Source organism: Anopheles bellator, chromosome 2, assembly GCF_943735745.2.
Source record: "Anopheles bellator chromosome 2, idAnoBellAS_SP24_06.2, whole genome shotgun sequence".
In the NCBI taxonomy this organism is placed as follows: Eukaryota; Metazoa; Arthropoda; class Insecta; order Diptera; family Culicidae; genus Anopheles; species Anopheles bellator.
Genome location: NC_071286.1, coordinates 12290623 through 12307383, shown reverse-complemented (window position 1 = coordinate 12307383; position 16761 = coordinate 12290623). Strand labels below are relative to the sequence as shown.

The window sequence follows — 16761 nt, the reverse complement described above, 5'->3', positions numbered from 1 at the left end:
CCAGTCCAACAGAAAACACTTTGATGATAGAACGTGGAACGCTTTAGAAAACTTAACGATGCCGAGCCTACTTCTTCTTTAACTATCTTTAAACAAAACGATTAACACCGAATCAGTTCCGTAGCCATACGCAATCTCTTTATTTCTTATCATCATTCCATACCCAACCGCCCCGTACGCTACGAGTTAGATCATCCATCATCATAAGATATAACCATGGGCGCGTCCTCGCTACAGTTTTGTTGGTGTACCGTGACCTATAGCACGCGCCGTGTGATGATCTTTGCCCTACTCCCATGCGCCGTAGCACACCCTTTGCTCTAACTCGTCCGTGTAGATCGTATTTTAATTTGCGCAGTTCATCATACTTAACCATGGTCAAGTTCGGATCCGTACCCTGTTGGAGCGAATTTTGTTTGATTTCCCGCTCCACCCCTTGGATTCCTTCCGATTGTGGTTGATCACGAGATTTACACACAGCTACTATCATTGGTGCATTGGCAGATTGCCCCACGACGGGTCACACGACGGAAGGACAATCCTTTCGGAAAGAGAGAAGGGATAGCTTCCCCTGTGCTATGGTCATTTTATTTCATTTTTCTATGCTGCTGCCGGTGTTTGGGAGCGCCTTCGCAGGCGCAAGTGTCTTGGTAGTGGTTGTGTACGTGGGAAAACACGGTGCACCTTAATCTTCGTGACTCGATCTCTCTCCTCTGCTCACGCGATCGACCGTCGGAGGCCTATGCGGCCACAACGCAAAATAATGCTAAACTTTCGCGGTTTGAACGAGTTTTAATTACGCTTTCTTCCGGAACTCAGATTCGATACCACACACGCACACACCTCGGTGAACGACGATATTGGCGATTGGAGCAGCGGTTAAAAAGCAACGGTGTTGGGAAATCGGCCGGTTTCCGGAGCACTTGCGTTTCGCGTGCACGTTGATAGATCACACACGTCGGGCGATCTGACGCCTTCCTACAGTTTATTTTTTCACGCACAATTAAGTCTCATTCTCTCGATACATTTTCAATCGGCGTTTTGATCGCTTGGCGGGCCAGCCACTGTGGGCGTGGGCCCACCCATCGTGTTACCCACAATTTCCGTCCATTTTGCGTGGAGTCCTAGAAACTCGTTGCACCGAGGAACTTATCCACGCCTGTGGCCCATTACCCACCGCACATTCGCTATCACTTTGCTTGGCCTCTGACGCATGCTATCAACGGACTGTTGTGAAACGGAGAGTCCTGCTTCCGCTTAACAAACACGTGTGGTGGTGCTGCCCCGACCGTTCCAAGCGGCAGATTTAAATCTATTGGCCGTCGTCGTTCGTTCTTTCAGTGTTTTTACCTCTTCTCTCTTTCTCTCTCGCACGCTCTCTATTCATACCCTAGGAGTGAGACAGCAATAATATAGTGGGTTGTTAATCCAGTTCCCTTTATCTATCGTCGTCTTCTATTTTGTTGTGACAGATCCGCGCGCGGCAGTAGTGGAAGTTGCTACACTTAGCCCTTACTGTATGGTTGACGATCTTGAAAATCATGGAAATGAGGGGGGCGCACGCGCCACATTTCTCCTTTAAATCTATCCTTTGTTTATCATCCCATCACTTCGGTGGCCATCGTCAGGAGATGACATTTGCATATACTGTTCTCGTAGTAGCGCCGCTTCCGGCCCATTTTGCCGATGTCGGGCGCTCTCTCTCTCTTTCTTTCTCTGTAAATGTATGTTGTCACCTAGTCACGCAAAGATCTAGTAAAAAGGACTTCATTTCGATGATCTTGGCCCGGTACCGGGTACGTATCGCGAACGAGCGGTTCTGTTTTTCTCACATTTTAGAAGAGTTTAGATATTATTTTTATCGCATTACATTCTTCTCCGACTGCTTCTTTTACATCGTCGACTACATTGGCCACCATCATTCGTCTTTCCCGGTGTTGCGTCGTCGCGGCGGTTTACCCGGAGGTGCTTGAGTGGCCGGGAAGGTGTGTCTGTGTAAGTGTGTATGTGTGTTTTGTACGTGTATTTGCGTGTGGTTGCATACCGCGTGGGTGTGGGAGGCTACAATTATTAGTACTAGTTTAGCATTGTGTAGTTGTTACTGTTGCACTGTCGTCGTTCGCTCCGGGGACACACACCGCGCCGGAAGTAGTGCTGCTTGCCGGGCGATTTCAGTGGCCGTCGCCCCACCAATCGACACTGTTGCTGTCGTTGTTGCTGTAGCTTCCACCGTAGTTGCCGCCGCCCATGCCATTGCGTCCGTAGCCATCATCACGATCTGCGCCATCGAAAAGAGGGGATATGGAAAAGATGGTTAATGGTGACAACACTTGATGACGGATGCTGCCGCCGATGACTTACCGCCGTAACCACCGCCACCACCACCACCACCACCGTAGCCACGCGATACGCCACCACCGCCACCACCACCGGCCGGACGATGATCGCGCGATCCGGCGCTCGGACGCGTGGTGTTCTGCTGACGGTAATCTCGCGAGCCGAACGAGGAGCCACCGCTGCGTGCTCCTGGGTAGCGGCTACCACCGCGACGGCTACCGCCCCCGTACCCGCGGCTGTTGGTCATGTCCTCCAGGAAGCCGGGAATGTCCTGTCCCGTTTCGGCCAACAATCGCACCAAGCCGTTCGCCACGTTGCGATTTTTCTCGTTGAAGAACGAGGTGGCCGTGCCGAGGTTACCCATGCGCCCGGTACGACCGATGCGATGCACGTACTCCTCCACCTCGGACGGTAGATCGAAGTTGATGACGTGCTTCACGTTCGGAATGTCCAGACCGCGGGCTGCGACGGCCGTTGCGACCAGAATCGGACAGCGGCCGCACCGGAACAGCCGCAGGGCCTCCTCGCGCTCGTCCTGCGTGCGATCGCCGTGGATGCTGGTGACCGGATAATCGTACCCGTACAGGAACTCCTCCAGCGAGTCGGCCGCCTTCTTCGTCTCGACGAAAATCAGCGTCAAGCTGTTCGCTACGTCGGCCTCGTTCTGCACCGTGATGGTCGACAGCAGATCGAGCAGGTGAGAACGCTTGATGTTCTCCTCCACCCAGAAGATCGTCTGCGTGATGTTGACCGAGGTCGAACCGACGCGCCCGACCGCCAAGAAAATGTAGCGGTACAGGAAGTCGCTCGCCAGTTCCTGGATCGCTTTCGGGAAGGTGGCCGAAAACATGAGCGTCTGCCGCTCGCCCGTCACTGGCATCTTGCTGTCCTCGACGATGCGCCGAATCTGCGGCTCGAAACCCATGTCGAGCATCCGGTCCGCCTCGTCCAGCACCAGGAAACGGATGTTGTCCAGCCCAACCTTGCCGCGCGTAATCATGTCCTCCAGCCGACCGGGTGTGGCCACGATCAGGTGGCAGCCGCGGTCGAGCTCACGCATCTGCTCGTGCGTGTTGTTGCCACCGTACAGGACGGCGGGGCGCATGCGCGAGCGGTAGCAGAACTTCTTCGACTCCTCGAAGATCTGCGTCGCAAGCTCGCGCGTCGGTGCCAGCACCAACCCGAGCGGGTACTGCTTGCGGCGGTTCACCGGCCGATTCGGGGGCGGCGCCGACACCCCGTGCTTGTACATCTGGTTCAAGATCGGCAGCAGGAAGGCGGCCGTCTTGCCTGACCCGGTCTGAGCGCACGCCATCAGATCGCGCCCGGCCAGAATGATCGGGATCGCGTACTTCTGCACCGGCGTCGGCTTGTCGTAGCGCGCCAGCTTCACGTTGTTATCGATGATCTCTGTCAGCTCAATGTCGTCGAACGTGTTGATGTGGCCAGGCACATCGTCGCCCGTCGCCTCCACGGGAATATCTTCGTACTTGCTGAAATTGATACCGGTGTTGCCGTGTTTGAACAGCTCCCCCTCCATCCGCTCGTCGCGCTCCGTGAGCTGTGTGTAGTCCACCTGACCGCGGCCCATTCCGCCGCCAGCGCTACCGCCGCCGCGTCCGTCACGTCCACCATCTCGTCGATCGCTCGTCGGCCAGCGACCTCCACCGCCCCCAGGCGCTCCTCCACCGCCGCCGCCGCCGTTCGATCCTCGGTCATAGAATCCGCGTCCATTGCTGCCACCTTCCCCGCCACCGATCGGTGGCTGCGGTGACTGTTGCTGCTGTCCCGCCGTTTCCGGCTCGGGCCAGCGATCGTTGCCGGTGATCGGTGGGGCAGCACCCTCCATGCCCCGATCACGGCCACCGGCACCAGGTGGTCCTCCGCCGGGCGCACCGCCACGACCGCCACCACCACCGTACGCCGGCCAGTTGTCCCCTCCGCGCCGATCGCCTCCGTAACCGTCACCATTCTGATAGCCTCCGGAGTAGCCGCCGCCGCCGCCGCCGCCGCCGCCACCATTGTAGCTCCGGTCGCCACCGCCACGCCCATAGTTGCCGAAGTCACCGCCACGACGATCGTTCTGATAGCGACCACCGCCTCCACCGCCCCCGCTGCGCCTATTGTAGTCTCCGCCCCGGTTAAAGTTGTCGCGATCGTTGTAGCGTCCGAAGTCGCCACCGCCGCGATTGCGATTCGAGTCGCCGTAACCGCGTCTGCCACCGCCGCCACCGCCACCGCCGCCACCTAGAGCTCCGGAGCCGGCACCGGAATCAGGTAGAAACTCGCCGCCACCATCAGAACATTCTCGCATCTGCGGCGGAATGTAGCGCGCGGCAGCGAATTTTTGGTTGCCAGATTCTTGAATGCCTCCGCCACCGCCTAACTGCTGCTGCTGCAAGTCCAGACCAGCAAACTGCGGGCGAGAGAACCACCAAAACCGCCGGGGATCAAGAAGCAAAAAAAGAAGAGAAGATAAAGAGTAGAAAAATCAGTTAATGATGTCATTGATCTGGCCTAAGCATGTCGCACGCGGGAGTGTCCGTGTCTGAAAGTTCAATGATCGATGGGCCTATTAGAGCCCCCTCTCTGTGGGATAGAAAGCACCTTCCGGTCCCTCTCCTGGTCTCCTGTCAGCCGTGTAATGGTGTTTGTGGAAGTCATTTTCTTCGCCTCCAGTCCAGTCGAGTCGCCGTCAGCAGCTCGACCGAGCAGTGGATCGTGCACTATAAACGCGCAGCCCCTCGGTCGCCCTTGGCTTAGCATTCTGCGCCCGTTGAGGAAGAAGCACGACGCGGCACAAGATGGAGAGGGCAATAAACCGTGAGCTTGTGAGTGTGTGCGACGCCGTGCGCCGTTGTTCTCATTTTTGCGTCCCTCATAAAACGGCGACCGTGTGTTCGGACCAAACCGCGATTCCCGACGGTCGTCGGAGGGGCCAGACACTGAGAACTGGGGGGGAATGAGCTTTCTCAGCAGCGTCGAACGAAATACACTTTTTCGGAGAATCCCACAACACGCAGCAAAGCCAGCAACAAAGCGACCGTACCGTACACCGTACACTCTTACGTACACGGGTTACCGTACACTCTTACACTCATACACAGGAAGGCTGGTGTGTATCGGGTGGATGACGCGTTTGCGAAAAAACGGAGGTCATTAAACCTTTGCTAGACCATTCGACGACGGGCACGAAACAAGAAACAAGCGGATAACGTGTTTTACGTTCGCCCGCCCCGTCGCGATTGTGTCGAATTCTTGCGGAACTCGACATTAGGAAGTAAATGGCGGTGAGAGAACCCTGGAGACCGAGCTACTTTTTATGGAATTTACCAAAAAAAAAACAGCCAGCCAATTGATTCGATTCGTTACTTGAACGGTCGTCTGCTCAATGAGCCCTTCATTTCATAACCGCAATCGCTGTCGCAAATCGCCCAAGGCCAACTAGATTTAACAAGGTTTAAAAATAATGCTCCAAGTTTTACTCTCTCTCACACAATGTGGCCTCTGCCGCTCCTGCTCCTGCTGCCCCACAATGGCACACGGGCAAAACGATTGGTGTGCTCGCTATTGAGCCGTATAAACACAACCACACACACAAGCCTAAAGTTTGCAATCACGAACGATGCTCGTGCAGGCGATAATGATGACGCGAACGCGCGGAACCATTTCCGCCGTTGTCGCGAAGGGTGATTGGTTACGGCACGTGGCCGCATCAAAGACGGGCCACTAACTGGCATGTGTGACCTACAGACGAGCTTGAAACTAGCGCGTACTTTATGCACAAACGAATATTTTTCGCTTGTAACGCCTTTAATGGCGTGAATCGAAAGTTTCCTGCGAAGATCTTCGAAAAGATGGAGCGAGCATGAGAGAGAGAAAAATGCATCATTTTAGTAGTGAGAGCCTTATTTTTACGTGCACTCTAAAAAATGGAGCACTTGAAGTGTCTGTCTAGCTGAGGGGCCCCCCCTCTAGTCTCTCTCGTCCTCACGAGGCGCGTGTTGAATTTCATTCGACCGAGCGACGACATTTACGCTCTTTATGCACCGATGCAGCGCGCAGCGCGCAATTGCAGTTTGTTTGAGAAGAGCGAGAGAGAGAGAAAGTGAGTTGAAAATAATTATATGCGCATTACACGAGACGGTACTGTGTGCTCCAGAGCGAAAAGAAAAAACTGTGTAGTAGTTTGTCAGCGTTTCTGAGACACATAAACGTATCAGCAACAATTCGCGCCCCGCACCATAATGATGATAAATAATCGCACCAGAATCAAAGCAAGCTACGCTTTCCGATCCAGGTAACGCGACATTTATTTTTTCTCCGCACATAACTCGACGCTGCCAATTGTGTGCGTCAACAAATCATGCCTCGCTACGTCAGCAACCAAGCAAACAACGCGAAAATAATGACGCCGAATTGTGAAATAGGAAGTTTCTCTGCCCAGCGCGCCCCGTGCCGTTCGCTTTGTTCGGTTTTCAGTGTTTTTGAAACACTTTCCTCACGGCACACGGTTACCCTGTGGCAGTGGGGCCACTTCAGGAGAGCAGCACAAGAAAAGTGGCAAGCAAGGCGGAAGAGCGCGCGCGCCTCGGTCTATGGCGCGGCTGTATTATCTAGGCCAGCGCGATTGTACCGTTACCAACACAAACTCTGGGGGGGGGAGAGGGAGAGAGTGGCGGATTATCATCGCCACCGGTAAAAAGGCGGGGACACGCCGAGGGGATTTTCTGTAGAAGCCCACGCTGGTGAATGAGTAATCTCAACAGCCGCGCCACGAGAGTTTGAAACTGAAAACTTTCAGCTGGACCTGCAATATGATTCATGGATGACGTTGCGACGAAACCGAACCTGGGCTAATCCCAAGTGTTGTGAATGACCGAGACCGCGATCAGCGGACCGTGAAACCATTACACGAAAAGAACATGCCTCACTTGCTGCGACTTGCTCTCGCATTACGATGATCCATTTTCGCGCTCCTCCCGAAGTGCGGTTACATTGCCTAGCATTCCGTGCCCGTTCTGTTCGTTGGCCACTCCGAATGCCTTCGTGCATGCGATGCGGACCGTTGTGCAACCGCAGCAAGTTTTCCTTCGCAAAACCTTTTCCCTGCCTGCACCGTGTGTATGTGTGTACGTGTGCATCCCAACGGAGGATTTAAAATGGCGCTGCAAATGGAGCGCTTCAGAGTGGTGGTGGTGTTCAATCCCCGCGTGTGAATGGCGAGCACTAGAGAGCGCGGACGGACAAAGGTACTTGCAATGATGGGTCAGGGCGGTGGAAAATCCCACGCCACGTAATATCCTTGACACCGAACAGCGCTGATGATTCTAGCACAAACCTTGGAGTGCGGCACACACTGATCGAGAGTCCGCCTAAGAAATGCATCACAGCCAACTAACAGCAATGCCTACGATTTCAACAATGCACATTTTACTCTACACGTACGTACCTGCTGCTCTAGACCTGTACCATTTTGGTTAATAGCATTACTCATATTACAATGAGCGTGCGTATGATTTTGTTGCGTTTCTTCCACCGTTGGTTTAGGGACGAAAGAAAGACCACCTTCTACAGTGGAGTGCTGGTGCAGCCAATGGTTACGCGCACACAGACGGTCGTAAAATGGATATAAAGTTTCTGTTTGTCCCGAAGTGATTGCGTCTTTTTCAAAGTACACTGCACACGGTTGTTTCGAAGCACAATCACGGTTCACAGTAATTTCACGAGTTCCACGAAAGCAGAAATTTCACGTTCCACGCTTTCACTCGCTTCTACAATATGCCTTTTGTTCGGCCGCGGGTTATATGCGTGTCACGATGGCTGATCTTCTTGATCAGAGCGCGTACAGACGCGATGTGATTACAACACAGAGATACACTCGCACCGACGGGCACGCACACACTGGCAGACGCTGACTGCTGTGCCTGCTACTGCTGCCTGTGTTGTCTGCCTTTCCTCCCTGTTGCCCGTGCTGTCGAAGGATACGCGATGTACTAGTCGCTGCAAAGGTAAAGGAAAATGATCACCACCATACAGTGCGTTATGCTACGTGCGGGCACGATTTCTACACTCAGCCGGAGAACCCAGCCTAAAATCTCACACAGGCAGAAGTCCTGCTGAGATGAAGCACAGCTGTTACGCTGCACTATCGCGCACAGACGCACGCACGCACGCACAGTCACGGTCGCCGATCTCACTCTTTGTAGGATGTTGCCTTACAGAATTGATTGACGTAATACCTACACTCGATCAATTTACTTCTTGGCTTCAACTGTATGGAGCAGAGTTTCTACGAAATGACAATGTTTGATTCACTTGTCGACGGACAATTTGCTGTTTCACGGTCGCGAACGTCTCTTCCAAGACGGGTTTCGCATGCTTTTCGACTCTCACTCTTTTCGACTCAGCAGCTTTCTGCCCGTCCGTTCGCGTGAAACACTGTTCTCGCCTGTCTCACACCCGTCGCGCGATATACGGACACAAACGCACACAATGGCGGCGCAGCGTGGTGTATGTGTCGACTGGCGGCGAGAACGCGAAGCGCTTGGTGAGAAACCGATCGTCTAGCAGAGGCAGGCGAAAGGGATGTGAGGCGAGCGAGCGAGCGAGTGAGACCGGGCGACCGTGAGTCAGGCGATACGTGTGAGACAAGTGAAAGAGGGGCGCCGAACGGAACAGCGGCCTTTCCAACAAGGAACTGCTGCTGCACACACCGCACATGCAATTTTCTTTCGCCGATTTTTACCCTTATCCGCACACCGACAGTCTCTGCAAACACCCCGTCGCCGTAGCGAAAACGTTGGCAAGCACGTAGAAAGCACTACCGCTGAGCTTCAGCACAGTTTAACGCACGATTTTGCTCGAACAAAACGGATACGACGTTCCGACGTTCTTTTCCACTGTTCGGAGTTTTCTCCAAAAGGAAGAGTGTGAGCGCGCCGAGCGGCACGCTGTTCGCCGCGTTTCGCCCGTCTGCGGCACTCAACTAGGCCGCTAGTGTTGGCAGCAGTGTGCACGACTTGACTCTGTGGAAAGATTGTGAGCATAGCACAGCTTTTACGCCGACATGCACAGAATAGTAATATTAAATTAGTTTTTCACCTAAAACCATCCTTGTCTCTCGGCGCCGAACGGTAGGATGTGAAATCGGAGAGTAGATCGTGATTTAAGACATTTAAAATCACTCCAAGCTCAAAGTTTGGTGCGAAAAAGGCCTTTAGGAATTTCGCCCGCCCTGCGAAAGGCGTAAGTTGCGGCCGTGCCCCACTGTTGACATACCGGCTAAGCAACGTGAAAACGTGCTTCGAAAGTGTTTTGTAAACTAGGTTTTTAAGCGGTGCACTTTCGCTGATATTCGCACAGGGACACTGATTAAAGTACGGCCAGATGGCGTCAATGCGCATCAAGTAAGTTCGTGGTGTTTGCTCGCGAACCGAGTGCACTAGAGTAATACGTTGCTTTTGTTGTCGACAGAAAACCCACTACCCGGAAAGGAAAGAAAGCCCTAGAGGACCGCGAGCCGAAAACGATAGAAAATGTGAAGAAAACTCTCATAATGGAGGGTCGCAAGTGCTCCAACGACATTCGGCAAGCATTGAAAGATTTGAATATGCTGAAGAAACCCCACTCGCGAATGATGAGACGAAACAATGATGTTTCCCCGTTCGAAGACGCAGCACTGTTGGAACAGTAAGTTGGAGCTGATAGTGGCTGCCAGGGAATATCCAATAAAACCCCCATTATCTTTTCCAGTTTGTCCAAAACCAACGACTGTCATTTGTTTTTGTTTGGCTCGTCATCGAAAAAGCGACCAAACAATTTGATTATGGGTCGCATTTACGAGGAACAAATTCTCGACATGGTCGAGCTGGGGATCGACAACTATAAAGCTCTCGCCGAGTTTAAAACAGAAAAGATATCCCAGTACACGAAGCCGGTGGTTGTGTTCAACGGCTACAAATGGAAGTTCACGGAGGAGCTGAGACGCCTCAAAAGTCTGCTGCTGGACATGTTCCGTTTCGATCAAGTTCCAACGATCCGCCTGCAGGGCATCGAGCATGTGCTGAGCTTCACTCTGACCGACGACCTTAACATTCTGGTGCGTTCGTATCGGATTCTGCTTAAAAAGAGTGGCCAACGTACGCCACGAATTGAGCTGCTGGAAATGGGACCATCGCTGGATTTGTCGATACGCCGCACAAAGATTGCTTCGGAAGATCTGTATAAAACGGCCATGAAGCAGCCAGCCATTCTGAAGGCAGCCAAACGGAAGAACGTTTCGCGCGATGAGCTGGGCAACGTGCACGGAAGGGTGCATGTGGGCAAGCAGGACATAAATGCCTTGCAAACGAGAAAGATGAAGGGCCTGCGGAAAACGGCAGAAGAGAAGAGAACGGAAAAGGCGAGCAAGCGGAAGCGAACCTCTGAAGAAGCCTCGGCTGAGGATGGTGACAATAACGAGGGGATGGACGTTGAAAGTGGAGCAGATGAATAACGTAACGGAAGGGGTTAGAATAAACGAAAAAAAGTGTCACATTCGTAGCTCTTTTTCGGGAATGTAGTAATTCATTGAGTATTAAGATAACTTGAATTAGTGCAGCGATTTCTGCATTGAACGCATTAAAACGTTTGCAAAAGTACTGTATTTCATATTGTTTGGTGAGAAAATGCATTTCTTGATCGCTTGAAATGAGTCATTTTGCTTTAGTAACATAGTCATCCAGAGAAAGACTTTTCCCCGAATGAATTTTGATTGAATGAAGTAATTTTTCACCCTCATATTGGTTATCCACCTGGTATACTCCATGTTATCTTCGTTTGTGATGTCAGGACTGCAACGACAGCTGTGCGAGAACGGCGAGGGTAACGATTTCGTGGACGTTCGCACTTTACCGCGAGCGTTGGAGGGAGTCTTTGTTACAAGCCAGTCCCGCTCGGCGGTTGTAATTGTCTGTTGAGTAAGTAATTAATTGAACAGGGTATATGATGAAACAACAATCTCCAGTTAATGCCTTAAGACGAACGCCAAAAAACAAGAGACAAGTTTCTTGATGATCCTGTTCCATAACTTGCACGAACCATTTCCATTCCATTCCCACGAATCCATATCCATCGCTTAAAGCAATAACCGAACAGTCGAACGGTTGAATTCGACAAGCAAACATCTACATGTTGTGTGATGAACTTATCAGTGTTCGGCAAAGTTAACAATCCTTAGTTTTACTTTATTTTAATAACTCTTTTCCATATTTTGCTGCTGTTTTCTATCGATATTTTAAAGATTTATTTACCGCCCGACTTCGCTATGTCACATACTTACGCTTGTATGGCTTTTCGCGCGTGAGTGCGGATGTGCATCTTTAGGTTAGATGTCTGTGCGAACCTTGATGAACAATGCGGACACTGATGCTGTTGGTCCTTATTGTGAATTCTCAAATGTTCTGTCAGACTGCCTGATGATCTGAACGCTTTGTCACAGACTTTACACTGGAATGGTCTTTCGCCGGTGTGACTACGGATGTGGACTTTCAAATGGAAAAGCTCGACGAACGTTGACGGACAATGAGGACACTGATGCTGTTGGTCCTTATTATGAATTTTCGAATGTTTTCCTAGTGCGCGGGATGAATGGAAAGCTTTGTCACAGACTTTACACTGGAATGGCCTTTCGCCAGTGTGAGTACGGATATGAATCTTTAGTTGCGATAACCATTTAAACTTTGAAGAGCAATGAGGACACTGATGCTGTTGGTCCTTATTGTGCATTTTCAAATGTTCTGTCAGAGTGCCTGATGTCTTGTACGTTTTGTCACAGACTTTACACTGGTATGGCCTTTCGTCGGTATGAGTGCGGATGTGTTTTTTCATTTGGTATAACTTCACGAACTTTGATGGACACTCGGTACACTGATGATATTCTCCATCTTTGTGGATTTTGCTGTGCTCCTTTAGTGTTTTACGTGAATGGAATGTTTTGTAACAAGTTTCACACACGTGATGCGTTACGTCCAGTATTTCTGATGACAACTTGTCGGTGTTAATCCGCTTGTGGCCTTTTGCATCTACACCAATTCCGCTTTCAAATGATTCTGATTGTAAAGTATTTGTTTCGATGTTATCCTGTTCATCGATCTCTGCGTACTCTGATTTGATTGCAGTTGGATTTTCCTCTGCCTCAAATAAATCATCAGGTATGTTGCCACAACATTCATATGTTCTTTTCGCTTCATGAACAATACAACACTTCTGATTTGAGTGCAAATTGTACGCTGCATCCGGTGAGGAAACTTCGGTTTTAATCGACAATTCTGTGCCAACCGTTTGTACCGCAGAGTGGTCAAGATGTTCTTGAGTGACATCGGATTCGTTCTTCGCTGTGTTCTGCTGTTTGATAAATCTATCGACCATATCATTCTTTTCATTGCATCGCCAGCGAAACCGGTCCATCTTTTTCAAACGCCCTTCACACATCGTGCACAAATACGATGGAACTGCAGGTGAAAAAATCATCTGTAAAAATATGAGTTATGTAGACCAGTTTTTCTTGTGAAGCAACGTTCGATGTCTATTGCTACAATTTTACTACCTGAAGACTGGCAAAATCGAAGATTTTTTGTACTTTATATTGGCCGGAATCGTCGTTCGCAAGATCCTCCAAAGCATCAGTGGGCGACAGACACCATCGACATAATGTTGGGGTTCTAAAAAATAATTCACTATTATACCTTTTAATCCTTGTTGAACACCGACTTACTCAACACGATCCTTTTTCTTAATCAATGCCTTAGACACCATTTTAACTGCAATCGTTTATTTAAGCGATTCGTGAGCGATTGCACTTGTTTAATAAACAAAAATCGTTTCAATGTTTTGCCGTTTGACAACCGGGTTTTGACAGCTTCTGGTTAGAGAAAAAAGAAGAAGAAACAGCTACATTTTCTTACATTGAAACAGCTATATTTTCTTACATTGAAACAGCAATATTTTCTTAGAATGCAATGGCAATATTTTCTTTCATGAGAAAAGCCATATTTTCTAACATGAAAAAGTGCAGCGAAAACATTGAAAACATTCTAACTTGTCAAATGTTGTCACTTTTTTTCACACCCAAAAATCAGAAAATACTCCTGGATTTTTCGTTTTGAGATTTTGGCTCTGCTCGCCCAAAAATGCCGGTAAGTAGCGCATCACGGATGCTCGGAGATTCACGGAGATTTCGCTTTCGGCACATGCTATCAAGGACGCTTTCGATCGATTTCGATGAGCGCATCTTGTCCTGAGCTATCTTGAGTCATCGCTTATCGAGATTGTTGGGGCTGTGAATCACTTTCTTCAACCTTTTTCCGTGTCTATTTCAGGCGTACCATTCTCAAATCAAGGAGTTCTCGCAGTCGGTGGGAAACATGGCCATCCTGCCGATTCGCACACAGGCGCGCGGACCGGCACCGGTGAACGCCAATCTGGAACAGGACATAATCGACGAAACGCTGTACTACTTCAAAGCGAACGTCTTCTTCCGGACGTACGAGATCAAGTCCGAGGTGGATCGGGTGCTTATTTACATTACGCTCTACATTACGGAGTGCCTGAAGAAGCTGACGCGTTGCTCGAACAAGAACCAGGGCCTGCAGGAGATGTACACCCTGGCTATTTCCCGTTTCGACATTCCGGGCGAGGCCGGGTTTCCGCTGAACGCCGTATATGCCAAGCCCAGCACACCCACCGAGGGCGACCTGATGAGACAGTATTTGCAGCAACTGCGGCAGGAGATAGGCATCCGCGTTTGCGAGCGAGTGTTTTCCGGCGAAGATGGCAAGCCGAACAAGTGGTGGCTCTGCTTTGCCAAAAAGAAGTTTATGGATAAGTCACTGTCCGGACCAGGCCAGTAGGATAACATTCGAAAGCAGGCGTACTGTTGGCGCATCCATGTTTGAAGCATTTCTTCTTTTAATAAATAAATTCCCTCTAAGTTCTATTTGTTTCCAGTTTGGGATCGTACACATTGCAAGCTGGGGTAGTTATTTTAACTATTCCTTTTTATTTAGCTGTTTTGTTTTATACATTATCGTTTTCAACGAGTTAACTGCACCAATACCACGGCCCTGAGATGCCTCGCGCCGGCTTAGCGGTACAGGAAGTCTGCGTTAATGTTTGAAGCAATTTCCGATTCCCACTTGTCGCCGTTGTTTAGCAGCTTCTCCTTGTTGTACAGCAGCTCTTCGTGGGTTTCAGTCGAAAACTCAAAGTTAGGACCCTCGACGATGGCGTCGACCGGACAGGCTTCCTGGCAGAAGCCACAGTATATGCACTTGGTCATATCGATATCGTATCGCGTCGTACGCCGACTGCCATCCGCCCGCTCTTCCGCCTCGATGGTAATAGCCTGCGCGGGGCAAATGGCCTCGCACAGTTTGCACGCAATGCAGCGCTCCTCGCCGCTCGGGTACCGGCGCAAAGCGTGCTCACCGCGGAACCGAGGGCTCAGTGGTCCCTTCTCGAACGGATAGTTGATGGTGGCCGGTTCCTTGAAAATGTGGCCCAGTGTGACGGCGGCACCACGGAAAAGTTCCGTCCAAAAGATCGTTTGCGCGGCCCGATCCGTAATGTCGTTCATGTCCATGCTCAGTTCCTTGTTGTTCACATAATAGTACTCTTCCGGCTTAATTGCAGCAGGCTTCGGGGTGCAATAGCTTCGGGTCACGATGGTCGACGATGCCGGACGCAGAACACGGCTCGCTGGAATTGGTACAAAGAAAAAACACAAACATTGAGGTCTCATCTGAGGCTTGGACTCCAAACCGTACTTACAGTGCTTGGCCAGCGAGAAGATTTTTGTCGTCATCATTGTTTCTGCTGTCGGGTTGAATTTTTGGCGAATATTTTTATTTGATGATTGCAAAACTTTGCTTTCGAGATGTTTTTGACAGTTGCCAAGTTACGTAAATATACCGGATAGGGTGCCCAGCTCGATTGTTTACAATCTTGTGTGTCGTCTAGTCTTGTAAGCTAGTCTTTGTTTATTACTTTATTTTGCCTAAAAAAATCTATAATGTAGCTTGTAATCGTTGATCGTACATCGTTGATAATGGAATCAGAGCCACTTGAAATAGCAGTTGGTTACGACTTTCACTACAAACCTTGCTTCGGTAACGCGTAACGTCACTCGGGCGTTACGATTGACAGTCACATCAAAACCGCCCGTCAACACGTGCGGATTCGGAACCCGGTTCGTTTGTTGTAAACAAATCGTGCAAAAGTTTCTGCATTCGATCGGTTTTCTTCCGCTTAACAATGGTGCGCAGACTGAGAAAGACGAAGAAAAACCAGAAATACGACTACAGCCGCAATCGGAAACGATTGAACGCCAAGGATCGTCGCAATGGCAAGGTTAAATGGTAAGCTCTGCAGGATCAAACAACGATGGTCTCTTCTTCTGGTTTGCGCTGATCATTGGCTTTTTTTCGCCACTCGTTCGCTCCGCAGTCCAGAGATCCGCAAGGAGTACGAACCGAACAAAGTGCCCGCCCGGAACATCCACGAAATGGGTCTGGCGTATGATGTGAACCGGGTTATACCGATCCCGAACGCCAAGCGAATGATGAAGCAGATGGAAGCGGCGTTCAGTGAAGAACCCGACGAAGTGCTGCTAGCCGAGAACGAGAAGAAAACGAAACGGCCGGCGCAGAAACAACATGTGGCCGACCAGCTAGAGGAAGACGCGAAAGAGTTCTCGGGTATACGGTTCCGGCTACCGCGGCCGCAAGTGCGTCAGATCATGATGATGGTCGATCGGTATGGGTTTGATTACAACGCGATGGCAAAGGATCGGCGCAACTACGAGCAGGAAACGTGGCGCCAGTTTCGGGCAAAAGTGCGTCGCTTCCTCAAGATACCGGCCCAGTGCACGCCGTATCTAGAGCGGAAGGGTTGGCTCGACTGTGATATGTCCGATGCGACCGATCCACGGTGGAAGGAGTTCTGCACGGACGATGAGGCGTAGGAGCGAACTCTGTATTGGCGTAGCGCGGAACGCCAGCCGCAGCATTTTTGTACTGGATTTTGTATATTGAAAGAAGCATTACCACGAGTGACACCAAAAACGGCTCCATTGTATTGACGCATTGTTATATCGGAATTTAATAGATGTGCACTTGATGAAGGGGAATAAAACCAAGGAAATTAATCCATCAATGAGTTGTGTTTCTTTTTTTCAGCTAACCCCGTGCGTTGAATGGCGGTTACAGGCCGACCGTCAGTTTTACGCTTAGAGTGCGGCGGCTACCTACTGCTGGTTTTTGGAATCGCAAAATTATGAGAAAATAAAAAATAAAATGATTGCAAACAAAAAAAATCTTGGACAAAATTCGGACCGAACTGGTTTACGCTCATTAATCCTTTCTTTCATTTGAGGGGCAAGTAAGC

General features: G+C 50.3%; 5 protein-coding genes across 8 annotated transcripts; 3 read left to right on the top strand and 2 right to left on the bottom strand.

The window, feature by feature from the left end:
- Positions 1–126: 126 nt before the first annotated feature.
- Positions 127–9247, bottom strand: LOC131211657 (ATP-dependent RNA helicase bel). 3 transcript variants are annotated; one of them, XM_058205227.1, is made up of 4 exons: positions 9086–9247; positions 7790–8340; positions 2362–4753; positions 127–2278 (listed from the first exon to the last, which is right to left on the bottom strand). In XM_058205227.1, the coding sequence occupies exons 2-4, from the start codon at positions 7832–7834 to the stop codon at positions 2172–2174; spliced, it is 2544 nt and encodes an 847-aa protein (XP_058061210.1). In that variant the 5' UTR covers positions 7835–8340; positions 9086–9247; the 3' UTR covers positions 127–2171. The 3 variants fall into 3 exon arrangements, with proteins under 3 accessions (XP_058061210.1, XP_058061211.1, XP_058061212.1); XM_058205228.1 differs by having other exon boundaries at positions 9100–9247; XM_058205229.1 differs by having other exon boundaries at positions 7790–8333; positions 9193–9240.
- Positions 9166–10972, top strand: LOC131211658 (ribosome production factor 2 homolog). The gene is made up of 3 exons (XM_058205230.1): positions 9166–9746; positions 9814–10029; positions 10093–10972. Exons 1-3 carry the CDS (start codon positions 9727–9729, stop codon positions 10832–10834), a joined length of 978 nt encoding a protein of 325 aa, XP_058061213.1. The 5' UTR covers positions 9166–9726; the 3' UTR covers positions 10835–10972.
- A 2430-nt stretch (positions 10973–13402) lies between these two features.
- On the top strand, positions 13403–14302 carry LOC131209514 (actin-related protein 2/3 complex subunit 3). The gene is made up of 2 exons (XM_058202599.1): positions 13403–13514; positions 13698–14302. Exons 1-2 carry the CDS (start codon positions 13509–13511, stop codon positions 14226–14228), a joined length of 537 nt encoding a protein of 178 aa, XP_058058582.1. The 5' UTR covers positions 13403–13508; the 3' UTR covers positions 14229–14302.
- Positions 14303–14355: 53 nt separating this feature from the next.
- Positions 14356–15263, bottom strand: LOC131209394 (NADH-ubiquinone oxidoreductase subunit 8). 2 transcript variants are annotated; one of them, XM_058202451.1, is made up of 2 exons: positions 15148–15263; positions 14356–15075 (listed from the first exon to the last, which is right to left on the bottom strand). In XM_058202451.1, exons 1-2 carry the CDS (start codon positions 15182–15184, stop codon positions 14462–14464), a joined length of 651 nt encoding a protein of 216 aa, XP_058058434.1. In that variant the 5' UTR covers positions 15185–15263; the 3' UTR covers positions 14356–14461. The 2 variants fall into 2 exon arrangements, with proteins under 2 accessions (XP_058058434.1, XP_058058435.1); XM_058202452.1 differs by having other exon boundaries at positions 14356–15071; positions 15144–15184.
- A 291-nt stretch (positions 15264–15554) lies between these two features.
- LOC131210175 (nucleolar protein 16) lies at positions 15555–16523 on the top strand. Its single transcript, XM_058203385.1, has 2 exons — positions 15555–15734; positions 15823–16523. Exons 1-2 carry the CDS (start codon positions 15631–15633, stop codon positions 16337–16339), a joined length of 621 nt encoding a protein of 206 aa, XP_058059368.1. The 5' UTR covers positions 15555–15630; the 3' UTR covers positions 16340–16523.
- Positions 16524–16761: the final 238 nt, after the last annotated feature.

Coding starts and splice junctions, on each gene's coding strand:
- LOC131210175 (XM_058203385.1), top strand. CDS start 15,631: ATGGTGCGCAGACTGAGAAAGACGAAGAAAAACCAGAAATACGACTAC. Junction 15,735..15,822: donor CGCAATGGCAAGGTTAAATG/GTAAGCTCTGCA, acceptor TTCGCTCCGCAG/TCCAGAGATCCGCAAGGAGT.
- LOC131211658 (XM_058205230.1), top strand. CDS start 9,727: ATGGCGTCAATGCGCATCAA. Junction 9,747..9,813: donor ATGGCGTCAATGCGCATCAA/GTAAGTTCGTGG, acceptor TGTTGTCGACAG/AAAACCCACTACCCGGAAAG. Junction 10,030..10,092: donor GACGCAGCACTGTTGGAACA/GTAAGTTGGAGC, acceptor TATCTTTTCCAG/TTTGTCCAAAACCAACGACT.
- LOC131211657 (XM_058205227.1), bottom strand. CDS start 7,834: ATGAGTAATGCTATTAACCAAAATGGTACAGGTCTAGAGCAGCAG. Junction 4,754..7,789: donor GTACAGGTCTAGAGCAGCAG/GTACGTACGTGT, acceptor TCTCGCCCGCAG/TTTGCTGGTCTGGACTTGCA. Junction 2,279..2,361: donor TGGTGGCGGTGGTTACGGCG/GTAAGTCATCGG, acceptor TCGATGGCGCAG/ATCGTGATGATGGCTACGGA.
- LOC131209394 (XM_058202451.1), bottom strand. CDS start 15,184: ATGATGACGACAAAAATCTTCTCGCTGGCCAAGCACT. Junction 15,076..15,147: donor CTTCTCGCTGGCCAAGCACT/GTAAGTACGGTT, acceptor TACCAATTCCAG/CGAGCCGTGTTCTGCGTCCG.